General features: G+C 46.4%; 1 protein-coding gene across 1 annotated transcript in view; it reads right to left on the bottom strand.

Moving 5' to 3' along the window:
* Positions 1–5,951: 5,951 nt before the first annotated feature.
* CRKL (CRK like proto-oncogene, adaptor protein) overlaps positions 5,952–13,674 on the bottom strand; it is a 28,489-nt gene continuing 20,766 nt past the window's right edge. The window contains exon 3 of the mRNA XM_028527363.2: positions 5,952–9,501. Coding sequence (XP_028383164.1) covers positions 9,367–9,501 — 135 coding nt within the window. The 3' untranslated portion in view covers positions 5,952–9,366. The remainder of the gene's footprint in view (positions 9,502–13,674) is intronic.

The raw sequence follows: 13,674 nt of genomic DNA, 5'->3' as shown, positions 1-13,674 counted from the left end.
GGCAGAGGGCATTCATTGCCTGAGCCTGGTGCCCTTGGCCTCCAACCAGCCTGCCCCCATTCTGTACATGTGCTGACCTAGCCCACACCTCACCCCTCTCCCCACCCTTGACCCAAGAAGGCAGTATGCCCGTGGTCATGGCTGTGGCTTCACATGTGTTTATTACTGTAATCTTCACAACATCCTGAACAGCAAGTTTCTCTTTGTATCATCTCCATGTTACAGGTGGGGAAACTGAGATTCAGAGAGGTTAGAGGCTCCCAAAGGCCACATCGCTGGTGAGTGGCAGAGCGCAGACTTGAATCCGAGCAGGCTGGCTAGGCTGTGCTGGGTTTACAATATGGAAGGGTGGGAGTTGGATGGGAGAGGCCTTCCAGACCCAGCCAAGGCCTCAGGGTCTGCAGTGCAGAGTTCAAGTCCTGTCTGTGAACCTTTCAATTAGTAAATCCCTCAGCCTTAGGTTTCCCAGGAAACATGGGGGTTCCTGCATTGGCCCTGGGCTGGGCTGCCTCCAGGACACCGTGATGGGTGCAGGGCCAGGCACTCATGTTGTGGGGTGGAAGCTGCTGAACTTGGGGTGCCAGAAATGAAATTTGAGGGGTAGGTCAGTATGGGGGCTGAGGAGGCCAAGAACCTGGGGAGATGTCCTGACATGGGATGACTGTGGCCTTGACATGGGGGAGCCTGTCACGGTGCCCTTTGCCCTGGGGATAAGGCTCAAGGCTCTCTGACCGCCCCATGGTGGGACAGAAATGGCAAGGTCCCCATGGAGCCAAAGTTAGAACTGGAGTAGGCTAGGAGTGCTGCTTCCTGCGGAGCCCCTGGGCTTTGGGGTGGTGTCCATGGACATGGGGATCCAAGGACACTCAGTAGGCTTCTGAGCCTTGGGTAGGTCCTGGTCTAGTCCCAAAGATGATTCCGACAGGGTAATAGCATCCATCCAGGCAGCCTTAACAATACCTAACGGGACAACAGCAAAGAGGGAAATCAAGCTCTGGGTTCGGATGTAGTGAGGTGCCCTGAAGGGGCTGAGGTCCACCTAGACCAGCAGACACCCTTCAAAGGCAGGGTGTGGGTTGCTGAGGTCTGAGAAGGTGGGTGATCCCTGCCCACCCCCAGCCCTGGAGCACCCCCACCATGCAGCAAGCCTGTCTCTGCCCTCCTTACATCTTCCCCCTCCTGCTGGTTTCCTTGTTCCCCACTCCCCTCAGCCTTGGGTCTCCCAGTCCCCTGTGCAGGTCAGTCCTTTTTTAGTTGGAAAATGAGGTAGCTGCAATGTCTAACATTGGGATTGACAAAGGGCGCCCCCTGGAGGCCAATCTGAGGGCCCGCAGGGCCCTCCCTGAGCTCTGGGCTTCTGAGGCAAGGTGTTGAAAGTGGGGGCCTCTTTCCTGCCAACTTAGGTGGATTTCTAGATAGAGCGATACCTCAGTTTGACTGACATATCCCCAGGAAATGTTGGGCTGCTGTTAAAGCACAGCCAACATCTGAGCTGAGGCCAGCTGTGTTGAGGAGCAAGACGGGTAGAAATGATGATCAGAGCTGAACAGTGATTTATTCGTACAGGAGCAGAGGTTGGGAGAATCCTCAGGCTGGGTCAAGCCCCAGGTCAAACCCCACTCCCAGCCTTGTCCATGACTCCCTAGCTTGCTCTGGCTACTGTAGTCCAGCCTCTCCCCTGCTCAGGTTGGTTTATACAGTCCGACCACCCTGTTCCCAGCACCCTCTAGGTTCTCTGGGGTCTCTCTGACTTTGCCGAGCCCAGCTCCAGCTCCCCAAACCTCTTTAGCCCAGTCTGGACCCTCCCCAAATTGCTGATTTGCTGCCAGCACTGTCCCGTTCTCAGACTCTAGCGCTTCCAGTCCTCATTAGGTGAGGGAAAGATCAGGAGGTCTTTACTAGGAGGTGGCAGGAGCTGAGGACAGATGGGCCAGATGGAGTTCATCAAAGGAGAGGAGAAGGGCATCTAAGCAGAAGAAATGTGTGGGCAAAGACAAGGAGATAAGGTGTCAAGTTCTGGGAAATTCGGAGTGTGCCAATCCAGTCTGGCCTGAGTATTGTGTTCTGGGTAGGGGTGTGGCATTAAATATGTCGTGGGCCAGGGAGGAGGTGGGTAAGGGGTTTTCATCACATGTGTCTTTAGGAATAAAACATACCAACAACTAGGACTGACACTGGACTAAAAGGGAGAAGGGAGTCCAGGAGGTGAGGAGACACCTGGGGCAAAGGCCAAGGGCTGGAAGGTAGACCTTGCCCCAGTGGCCTTTACTTAGACCTGAGGATTTTCTGTCATCAAAAGATTGACACCTTTCCCAACCCCCAGTGACAGATGGACTAATATAAGCTGCCTCATCCACGGAGTGGAAGAGTGCAATATTGTTCAGCATTAAATGGTGCCTACAGAGGTTCTGTAAAGACAGTATAGACATGTTCTTACGCAGTGCTGGTTGAAAGTGCAAACAGGCAATCCCTACAGAGGGCAATTAGGCAACAGTGCTGAGTTGCAAATGCCTGGAGCCCACGGCCCAGCAATCCCACTCCGAGGAACGTTTTTTTTTTTTTAAAGGATCTGACCACCTGAGGTTGGAAAGGACCTACATGTCTATCAATAGAGGGTTATAAATGAATGACAATGCATCCATCTCATGGACGGTGATGAAAAAGAACAAAGACTCAATGTGCTGATTCATAACAACCTCACAGACTGAGGGAATAAAGCACTGTGCAGAAGAGTAAGTAATCCGTGCTACCCGTGTGCAGAGAAAACATTGACTAAGTATATTTACAGATGTATTCTCTTGTATGCTATAGAACAACTCTAAACAGATATGTACAATAAACTGGAAACACGGAGGTTGTGGGGAGTAGAAAGGACAGGGAGGGAGAACTTTCGCCAGACACCCATCTTCTGAATGCCACATCTGTGGATGTTTTCCTCCAAACCCAAATTTCTCAAACTCCTTGAACTGTCATGGTGAGCTCAGGTGGGCTGCAGACCTCCATTCCTGGAGGGCCGGCACCAGAGCTTGGGTCCTGTCCTTTGGTAACTGGCCTGGCACAGTCCTGCCCAGGTCCCTTCTGCTCTTGGTGCCTGCCCTCACCTGCCCTCTACGTAGTGGGCAGACCATCTACTCCCTGCACCTCGGATTTGGCTGCTGGGCAGCTCTGAGTGCCCACTCAGAGGGCTTCCCCTTCCCGGACCCTCTTCACCTTTACAGTGGTTTCACAGGGCTGTCTCAGGTGCGTGGGTGTGGGCTATTTTTCCTGGGCGGCTGCCTAGCCATCTGCTCCAGACCTCCCTCCTCCACCGATGCCTGTCCCCACTTTAGTGGCCACAGGAGTCTAAAATGTACCTTATTAGGTTTCTTAGGGCCAAAAGCCAAGGGAAGGGTGGGAGGGAGAAGGCTGTGCTGATGACCCCGCCTCCCACTCCCGCCCAGCCCTCTGCCTGCCTCTGGGGAGCCCCAGGCCAAACGCTGCAGTCCCAGGACAAGGGGCCCATGAAAGGGACTCATTCTCCCGGACCCTCTCTGGGCAGCGGAGGCCATGTGCTGTAGAGAATGTCAGGGTGAGTCAACTCTTTCTAGGACCTGGAGGAGGGGAGGGAGCCTCCAGGGACCCAGAGCCTCAAGTCCTCCACATCCACGATGCAAGGAGTCCGCCCTCCCTGTAACTCCTACCCAAGCCGGCTGCGCACCAGGGACTCCCTAGGGTCCGACCCCTGCCCTCGGTGGGGGGCAGGATGTAAGGGGTCTGGAGGACTCCCCACAGTGGGGTTTCAGCCGAGTTTACCACCTGCCCAATGGCATCTGGCCGTCCATCCCTCGGGTCCCCCATAAAGGCAGACAGGAAGAGTGCCCCTACAGGGAGTCCCAGGGAGTCCCACTGTGGTACTCGCAGGGCCTCAGCTCTCCTGCTGGCTGGCTCTGCACTCCAGCGCACCAGCTCTGCACCAGTTCCGTTCTCAATAGGCGGAACATGGATGACAGACCGTTGGCCCAGGGCTTTGGGCAGCTAGAGTGGGCAGCCAGAGGGGCAGGAGTGAAGGGGTTCACTGGGAAAATGCTTCTCAAACTCCTGGAGAATTAAAAAAAAAAAAAAAAAAAGGCCAGCACCCAGATCTTTGAAATCAGAACCTGGGGTGGGATCCCAGCCTCCACCATGCAGTGTGGGTGAAGGGCCCAAAGTGCTGATGAGACCAGAAGAGTCAAGGGTGGGCAAATAACTCTGGGTCTCTAGAGTCAGAGGGAACATGGGCTAAGACAAAAGCAGTAGCATTCCGAGGCCAGATTACCCTGATTTCCCCTTCCCTAGGTAGCCTGGAAGCCTTCCAGCACAGGCCCTAGACTCCACAGCAATGACCTCCAGACCCCCAGCGCCGGGGCCACCATCACCACATCTACACTAGGAGCTTTCCAAGGCGGGGTAGGGATTCCTGCGCCCGCACTCCATCTGATAGTGTACCATCCAGGGAACCCAGGTGTGCAGGAAAGGCTGCAAAGGCCTATTTCATCCCTCAACTAACGGGTACAAATTCCACTTTCTGCTAAACAGCCCTCAGGTGCTGGGCCCTCCCAGAAACTCAGCAGTGTCACAGTTTTTACTGCAGGGTGATTTTAGGACCCATGCTCTGGTGGGCAAGCCCTGTGGATCATCTAGCAGAGGGAGGGTGGCAGATGGCGAGGTGGCCTCCACACCCAGCCCCATTTCTGAGGACCCAGGATTTCTGACCAAAAGAAGCCTTTTCAAACTTAAAGTATTCTTCAAAGGTGTCTCTGGGGCATATCTTCCCCCCCTCATAATGACTTGACAGTTTTGGTATTTCCATTCAAGACAAACTTTTCTCTCATTCTGCAGAATCTTGAAAGTAGGAGCCAGGAAGCACCAGTTCTATATAAATATGGATTGGTATCACTTCCTGAAACTCGTTTCCGGAGGTTTTACCACATAATTTGGACCTCTCACTGCTCACACAAATAAGCACAGAAACAGGGTGATGGCTGAGGGGGTGTTAGAGAAATCAGTGAGCCCCCAACACCTCAAGTTGTCCACCTGAAGGTCCCCAGAATTCATCAGGAGGCCCCTACACAAACAGGAACACAAAATGGTTTTAAAGAGCCAAATAAATGCCTTGCCAGGGTAGCTCAGTTGGTTAGAGCATTGCCCCAGATACATCAAAGTTGTGGGTTCAACCCCTGGCCAGGCCACATACAAGAATCAACCAGTGAATACCTAAGTGAAACAACAAATTGATGCCTCTAAAATCAATAAATAAAAATAATAAGCCCTGGCTGGTGTGGCTTAGTGGACTGAGCAAAGGCCTGAGAGCCAAAGCATCACCAGTTTGATTCCCAGTCAGGGCACATGCCTGGGTTGCAGGCCATATCCCCAGTATGGGGTGTGCCAGAGGCAACTATACATTGATGTTTCACTCCCTCTCTTTCTCCCTCCCTTCCCCTCTCTCTAAAAATAAACAAATACAATCTTAAAAACAAACAAACAAACAAATAAAAGGAGGTTAAAAAAGTAAAGCCTCAGAGGTATCATGCCCTGATCTGGAACAAGGCTACTTGACTATTCATTTTCGGTGACTTCTGCTTGAAACCATTCAGCTCTGGCTAGCTCATGCTTAACGAATATTTAACAGAAGCCTTCAAATATGGGTGTCTATGAAGAAAAACACCCACATTTACCTTGATATAAAGCATGATAACTATTGCCTCAGCCTCAAAAGGCTGAGAGTAAGCACCAGCTGCTCCTTTTCTGGAAGGAGGACACGAGGTGGGGAAGGGCTGACGCAAGATCCCACTCTATTTCACAGTCAGTAGCAGGGCTGGGTTGCAGGACTCGCCCTCGGGGTGGCACCTGGGGTTTCACCAGGAACTGCTGGGGAGGCTGGTGGGGGCTGAGCACCTCCAGGCAGCACTGAGGAGACACTGAAACACTGAAGCTGCTGCCACCACCGGCTGATGCAAGTTTTATTGAGACAATGTACAAACAGGCCATGGAAACAAGGGTTCTGATGCCAGAACCAGTAACGTAAAATGAAATACAAAAATAAAAAGGCACTAATCTGTTAAGAAAAGACACTCAATGTATTCTAAGAATATAAGTCATTTAATACTGTTAATTTTATAGCACAAAATAAAACAAGCTATGATCCCCAAAAATAATTTTAAAAGCTTACACAGAAAATATTATTGCCTGAAGTTTACGATCTTTAAGTTACAGGTCAAGAGTTTTGTGTTGTTTTTGTTGTTTCAAAACACACAGTGAAGACCGTCTAGAAGCAAGGCCACCGTTTCTCCTGCAGAGACAACGACCCTGTCCGCAGAGAACTGTCCTTCCACTCCTTCAGAACGCACAATTAGTTCAGTATCCACACTGTCAGCAGTTACCAGGGACATTGGTCTCCAGCCTCGGAGGGTAGAGTTTGAGGCAGAGCTCAGTGGTGTCCAAGAAAGCATTAGTCTTAGGTATTGTGTTAAAACAAGAATTCACTCATTTTAAGAAGTTAATGAACATAATATTAAAGGATTAAATTATAAACACCTGGCACAAAAAACACATCATCCCTTTTCAAAAATAAAATGTTCATTTTCCTCTGAGCAGTCATTACAAGAGCAGTGGCGGCCCACGCCACCGCCCTGTCTGTAAACAGCTGTAAAAGAAAGCACAGTGCCAGGGATGCGTGAGCTCCGAGGAGGGAGCAGCTGTCCTTCCCTCCTTTCAGCTTTCCAAACGGGAGCACAGAAGGTGTCTCTTCTGGGCGACTGACGTCAATGTGTCCTCCTCTTTGTTACCGTGTCATCAGGTGGTACCACACTGTGCATAAATGACAAAAATGACTCCTGTGTTGAAGATCCTTCCCAGGATAAGTTCTGAATCAACCGTCAATGCCCTTTAGTACATAACTTGTTCACTTCCCAAGTGAATTAATTTAACATCCAAATATTTTCTTAAATGACAAGCAGTACAGTAGAGCAAGTAGCAATAATGAACTGTCCTAAAAGGGAAGTGTGCCCAGGAGGGAAGGAAGCCCTTCTGGAAGATTCACATCACTTTCTGAAGCACTCTTCCCAGACTGCTGGGGAACCCACTCACAAAGCCAAGGCGAGGGTGCTGTTTTTTGTATGTTTAGTGTGAAAAATTTCCCTGCCTGATTAAAAAACTACTAAGAGTCTAGGTCAAAAAGGTGCTACTTTTGGCACATATCTTGAGAGTTCAGAACTCAAGGCTCACCCTGTTTGATGCTCTGAGTCTCCAGGGCAGTTCTGGAGACACATATGTGGGCTGAAGTGGTGAGCAGACAGACTTACTACGAAGCCAAACCTAGGCTGTGAGTGTTCTGATTCTGAAGTGCTCCACATAATGTGGGTCTGCTATACTGGTCAGCAGACATGGCTGAAAGAAAACCTTGCTTTCCAAAACGGCCGTTCTACTTCTTGTGTTCTGAGCCAATTATTGTCATAAGAGGTGCCAAGCCCCCCAGTTAATGGGCACACATTCTACCTTCTGCTAAACACCCCTCAAGTACTGGAGCACTAGCTGCAAGGCTAGTTTCCAGGCAGAGTGCGGGGACCCTTCCATGCATGTGTTACTTGTCACCAGGCCTCAACTAAGAACAAGCAGCAACTGCAATGGACGAGTACCTTCAGAGTCACAGGTGCCCACAGTTCTCACTTGATTAGGAAGAGCCAATAGCTGTCTTCTTTTAGGAAAAGTACGGACAGGCAGCCACAGTGTTATTTTTTTCCAAGTGACCATTAATTCTGTCACATAGGAGCACTCTCAAGATTCTTTAATATGGTGGTAACCTGCCTGACAGAATACAGATTAAAAAATTTTTTTCATTGTTATGCTAGTTCTGTTACCAGAATATATTGCTCTAACGCTCAAAACCTAAGACCTCTGGGAGACAAACAGATACAGCAGACGTTCCGTAAGTGACACAGCTGCTCATTAGGTCGCCGCTACATCTCCAGGTCTGCTGTATTTTTTATAAGCTGAGGCCTGTCATCATCAGTTTCCAGAAGTGACAGCAGGTTGAAATGCAAAAAGGTTCCATAATTCTAGTCTGCTATAGCCGCTAGTACCAGTTGGCTTACACGAAGAGGCCTCTTTCAGGTAACAGGGAAATTAACATCAAACTGGTAAATAGTTAATGGTAAATTGGTTAATGGTTCTCCCTAGCCACTAAAACATTAGACATCAAATACATTAACCAATGTCCACAGTCTGCACTTTCTTTGCTTGGGAGTATCATGAGCACACAGACAGAGGAACCAGTATCAGCAGCACCATCTTTCTCTGGCAGCCTGGTGAGCCTGGGCTGGGGCAAGGAGGGCTGGGCTTCAGCAAGTAGAATTTAAAGATTCATTAATGAATTCAATGATTCTATGAACAACCTACCTTTTTAAAGAAACTTAAATCTTATACTTTAAAAGGGTACACTCACTGAAGCCCAAGACAAAAAAACTGGTCAAGTGCCCTCTCCCCAAATGTTCCTATCATTGACAAACAAGGTGAAAGCAAAGGTTCCCCCAAATCACCCTCCACACTATTGCTTTGGGGGACAATGTAATCCAAAAGGCTGCCCACACAGCTTGGCACACCGCAACTGCTGAGTTTTGGGGTACTGGGTGTTGTTTGCTATATGGCTAAAAAGATACTGCCGCCAACCAAGACAATAAAGGCCTCCTCTTCAGGGTTTTTCTTCTTTTTTCATTTCCTTTAGGTACAGCAGCTCCAGTTTAGAAACTCAGAGGCACGTGTCACTCCTGGTGATATCACAAAAATCCAACCTGCTACTTAAAAACCTGTTCAGAACACACACATCTAATTAATTAAAGTCTTTCAAAATCAAAACAAAAGGAAAAAAAGACAAAAGCCAAATTTGGGGAGTTGAGGATAGAATTCCCTCTTCTTTAACGTTCACTTGCTCTGTTCTTTAAAGGAAAACAAACTTAGCAATTCAACCACTGTTTTGTGGAACAGCAACGTGCAACGTCTCACCATGGCCTGGAGCTTTCTCTGATGAACACGACAGAAACAGTCACATGTACAACAGGGCAGTGATGAGAAGGACCCTTGCCTTGTCAGCTCCTCTTGACTTGTGTGCTTCCACCAGTATTTCCAGTTTATGATCCAAAAGAACTCTAAAATCTGCTACTCTTTGACAATACAACTATGATACAAATGCCAAGGCAGCCACTGTGTGCATTCCAAATGCGTATGGGACCGCCAGTCTGCAGAAGGCTGGACGTCGGCAATGCAGTGTAACTTGCCTATGAAATAGGATGCTTTTCCATTGAAAGGACTATGACAGGCAGAACAATGAAGCAGCAGAAAACAGGGCAATGGCAATCACTCATTTTCATCTGGGTTTTGAGGGTCAATGATTTTGACATGAGTGAAGGGGAAAAGCCCTTTGCGCCCATTGACTTCACCTTCCCACTGGCCATTTATATTCATCCTCGTGACTTTCACAATGTCACCAACCTGTAAGAATGGAGAAAGAAGACAAAGTCAGTATGTTCTCTGTAAACTAAAGAAAAGAGAAAACTAACATTAAATCACACACACCATCCTATCCAAAGGAAACTATACATCTTTTCAGGACTCAACTTACACGATCAGCCATTTTAAAAAAGCACTAAGAAGTAATTCCCTTTACAGGCGGATTGGAAACACACCAGCTGTACAAGTGACTATCTCTACACATGCCACCGGGAAGCAGACAACTTACCTGTTTTGCCAACACCTACTAAGTTTGTAAACTTGGTAATTTTGTCCTAATGTGACCACATATCAATACGAAAAGGGCTCATGCTGCAAAGAGCTGAGGGAAAGGCCCAAACAGGATGGAGAAGGAACGTGAGTATGCAGGGTTTCTAATTCAAACGACACTGTGGATCAAGGACTTGCCCACGTGGCCCCATTTTCACAGAGATTTTACCTCCTCTTTGACCCCCAACATATAGCAACCTCCTGTAAGGTGTGCTGGGGTAAAAGATCCAGAGGCTAGAGCCGTCCTCAAGGTAACAGGCTGGTCCACCATGAAGCAGGGGCACAAAGCTGGGCAGCAACCAGTGGCAGACACTTATGTCCTTGCCACTCTGCACAATGCAAAGGCAGCAGGGCCTACCAGCACCTAGGATGACTCAGCCTCCCCCCCTGAGCTTTTCTCACAAGACACCCTCTGCCCTTAATACCCTATCTTCTGAACTTCCGTCTGCAAAAGCAGGATGCCTGCCACGAGTTCTGTACTTTCCCATCCTTCATTATTATTTTTTAGATTTTTTTAAAAAGATTCCATTTATTTATTTTTAGAGACAGGGGAAAGGAAGGGAGAAAGAGAGGGAGAGAAACACGATGTGCAACAGAAACAGTGAGCGTCTCTCGCACACCCCCAACTGGGGACCTGGCTCACAACCCAAGCATGTGCCCTGACTGGGAATCGAATCAGCAATTTTTTGGTCCACAGGCTGGTGCCCAATCCACTAAGTAACACCAACCAGGGCTCAAACCTTCATTACTTGATTTTATCATTCTACTTGCTCACTGGGATGTATGAGCCCAGCCATTTAGAACAACTTATAATTCCTCACACCTACTGAGAAATAAAACTGTAGTCACTATATTTCCACAAAAGCACTATTACTAAATGGAGCTTCTCATCTTGTGGAAACAGGCTTATTCTGTGTATTCATCAAAATGACAATGGAAAAAAGAACTTTATCCCCTGAGGCTCCCTGGTTAGAACACAGTATAAATTCAGTTAAAAAATTTTTTTTTCCTTTAAGTATCCTGTCTGAATTCAGTCTCAAACTCCTTTATTTAGAAAAACCACCAATCGCCCTGGCTGGTGTGGCTCAGTGGATTTAGTGTGCCAGCCTATGAACAGAAAGGTGGTCAGTTTGATTCCCAGTCAGAGTACATGCCTGGGTTGCAGTCCAGGTCTCCAGTTGGGGGTGAGCAAGAGGCAACCTAATGATGTATCTCTGATACACTGACGTTTCTCTCCCTCTCTTTCTCCAGCCCTTCCCCTCTAAAAATAAATAAAATAAAATCTTAAAAATAAGTTAAATTGTGAAATACTTCAGTGGAGAATATTACAACTGAGAAAACATGCTTTCTCTGGCTTTGCCTTACAAGGAAATAAAAATTTGGAGGTGAGAGTAAATTGATTTAATATAAAAATTGTTTTAAAATATCTGGGACATACTAAAGACGTCTGAAATAGATTATTTTTAGTGCTTGGGGTCCAAGGATTGCTCCCTCTCTCCAAGTTACAATGTTTTTATTTATAGATAGAAGGAGAAGGGTCTTTCTTACTTATAACTGGGATAATCACACAAATATTCTGGATAATTATGAAAAAATTCGTATTTTTTGAAGTGGACCAAGGATTTCACTTTATAATCTGTATATGCTTTCCCTATCACACAAAAGTCACACTACAGAACAACTTTAATTATTATATTTGTTTCTAGTAGAAGCATTTTTCAGATCTGCATCGAGAAAAACTCCATTGTGAATGAGAACCTTGAGTTATAGTAGAGACTCGAAATCACACAGCTGGAAGCTGAAGTTGATGACAATCTGGAATCACACCTTGTATCCACTCTATAATCATCCTATACCATTTTAAGAAAGCACTATTTAAGCACAAACATAAGATATAATAAGACTTATTTAATGACACATATTAAAATCAGGCCTAGGTGAGCAGAGAGAATCCTTCTGTAGGAAGGAGGTACTGTGACACTACAAATCATAGGTCCCTACAGCTGCACCTCCCTGATTTCCTTGAGCTCTGTACTACACATCCTCTAGATCTCTGGCCCCTTTCAGTTTTTCAGTGCAGGGACCTGCTGTCTTGTTGTTCAGAATACAGTGAGGCCATCAAGATGAGGAGCTTCACTATCCTGCTTCTCTCTTCAACATGCCATATTCTTTGCTCATTCTCCTTTTCACCTAAGAAAACAGGTTGACTCTTTATTAAAATAAACACACAAAAAGGCAAGGACAAGTAAGAGAGTGTGTAGATGTATACCGGAAAAGAGGATTCAGTGGGGGAGGGGGGATGGATCAGGCAAACATCTGGTGTATTCTGCTGTCCTAAGGGATGATGATCAGAGGGCACCTGGGCAGTCTGGGGCAGTCTGGCAGGAACTCAGAGCCAGACCCCAGATCAGACCCCAACAAGATGTTAAAAACAAAAGGTTACAGCAAGAATGAGCCCAGACTAAAAAGAAACAAAGTTACAGCTGGTGCTGACAGGTGATGTTCTGCAGATGTCAGAATTAATAGCTTCTCCATGTGACTAAAGGTTTTGTTTGCACTACTCAATTGATAGTCTACAAAAAATACTTTGAAACTGTTTTATTATATATATTTTTTGCTATCTTTAAACTAGACTCCAGATGCTCAGAGAGCACATATTTTGCAGAAAGCTTGAAAATTTAGTTTGCCTTAGCTGAAAAGGACAGTCTCACCTTCCTGAAAATCCAGCCCTGGACAGCTTTTCCTCTTCTCTTCAGTGAGCTCATCCCTCTAGCCTGGGAACTAGGAAACGCATTCTGATCTGCTTCCGTGCCCAGCTTCAGTTCTCCCCAGCCTCTCACAGACTGTCTCTAAGAGCCCAGCCCAGCCATCCTGCCCTGAGCCACCTTACTTTCCATCATCTATGTCACCCCAGTCCAATCAACCAACTCCTAATCACCCCCCTCTCCTACAGCCAAACCTTGCTTATCATACTCTTGGCTATTGTTCCCATCATTTCACCAAGAAACTCCTGATGGCCCAAGTCAATAGCCTGAGTTCAATTTTCTACCTAAAACCGTAACATTACTCTTAGAAGAAAACATAAGAGTAAATCTGCATGACCCTGGATTTGGTAGTAGATTCTTAGATATGACATCAAAAGCATGTAAGTTTAACTTCATCAAAATTAAGAATGTGCATCAAGGTAAGTTAGCCTGAGAACCAAAGGGTCACAGGTTCAATTCCTAGTCAGAGCACAAAAGCATCATATCAGATCTACCACTATATGAGTGGAAATTAAAATTTTATGTAGTTTTTATATGTTGTAATATTTGTTCAAATAAAACTCTCCTATAATAAAAAAGAATGTATATCAAAGCACACTATCGAGAAAGTGAAAAGAACCTATGGAATGAGAAAAATATTTAGAAATCATGTTTGATAACAGCTTAATATCCAAAATATATAAAGAAATCCTCAAACCCAATAACAAAAAACAAACAACCCATTTTAAAAATGGGGAAAAAGTTTGAATGTTTCCCCAAAGACGATATAAAAATGGCCAAGAAGCACATGAAAAGATGTTCAACATATTTAGGAATTATGGAAATGCAAATCAAAACCACAGTAAGGTACCACTGCACAGCCTGTAGGATGGCTATAATTAAAAAAAAAAAAAAGGAAAATAAGTGTTGATAAGTATGTGGAGAACTGGAGAGCTGTAACCCTTGTGCATTACTGGCAGGGTTGTAAAATGATGCAGCCATTATGGAAAACAGTTTGGCCATCCTCAAAAAATTAAAGAGTTACCATGTAACCCAGCATTTCCACTATTAGGTATATACCCCATCCCCCCAAAATGAAAAATACGTATTCAAACAAAAACTAGTACATGAATATTCATAA

This window comes from Phyllostomus discolor, chromosome 13 (assembly GCF_004126475.2).
Source record: "Phyllostomus discolor isolate MPI-MPIP mPhyDis1 chromosome 13, mPhyDis1.pri.v3, whole genome shotgun sequence".
Taxonomy (NCBI): domain Eukaryota; kingdom Metazoa; phylum Chordata; class Mammalia; order Chiroptera; family Phyllostomidae; genus Phyllostomus; species Phyllostomus discolor.
This window is presented reverse-complemented; position numbering and strand designations above follow the sequence as displayed.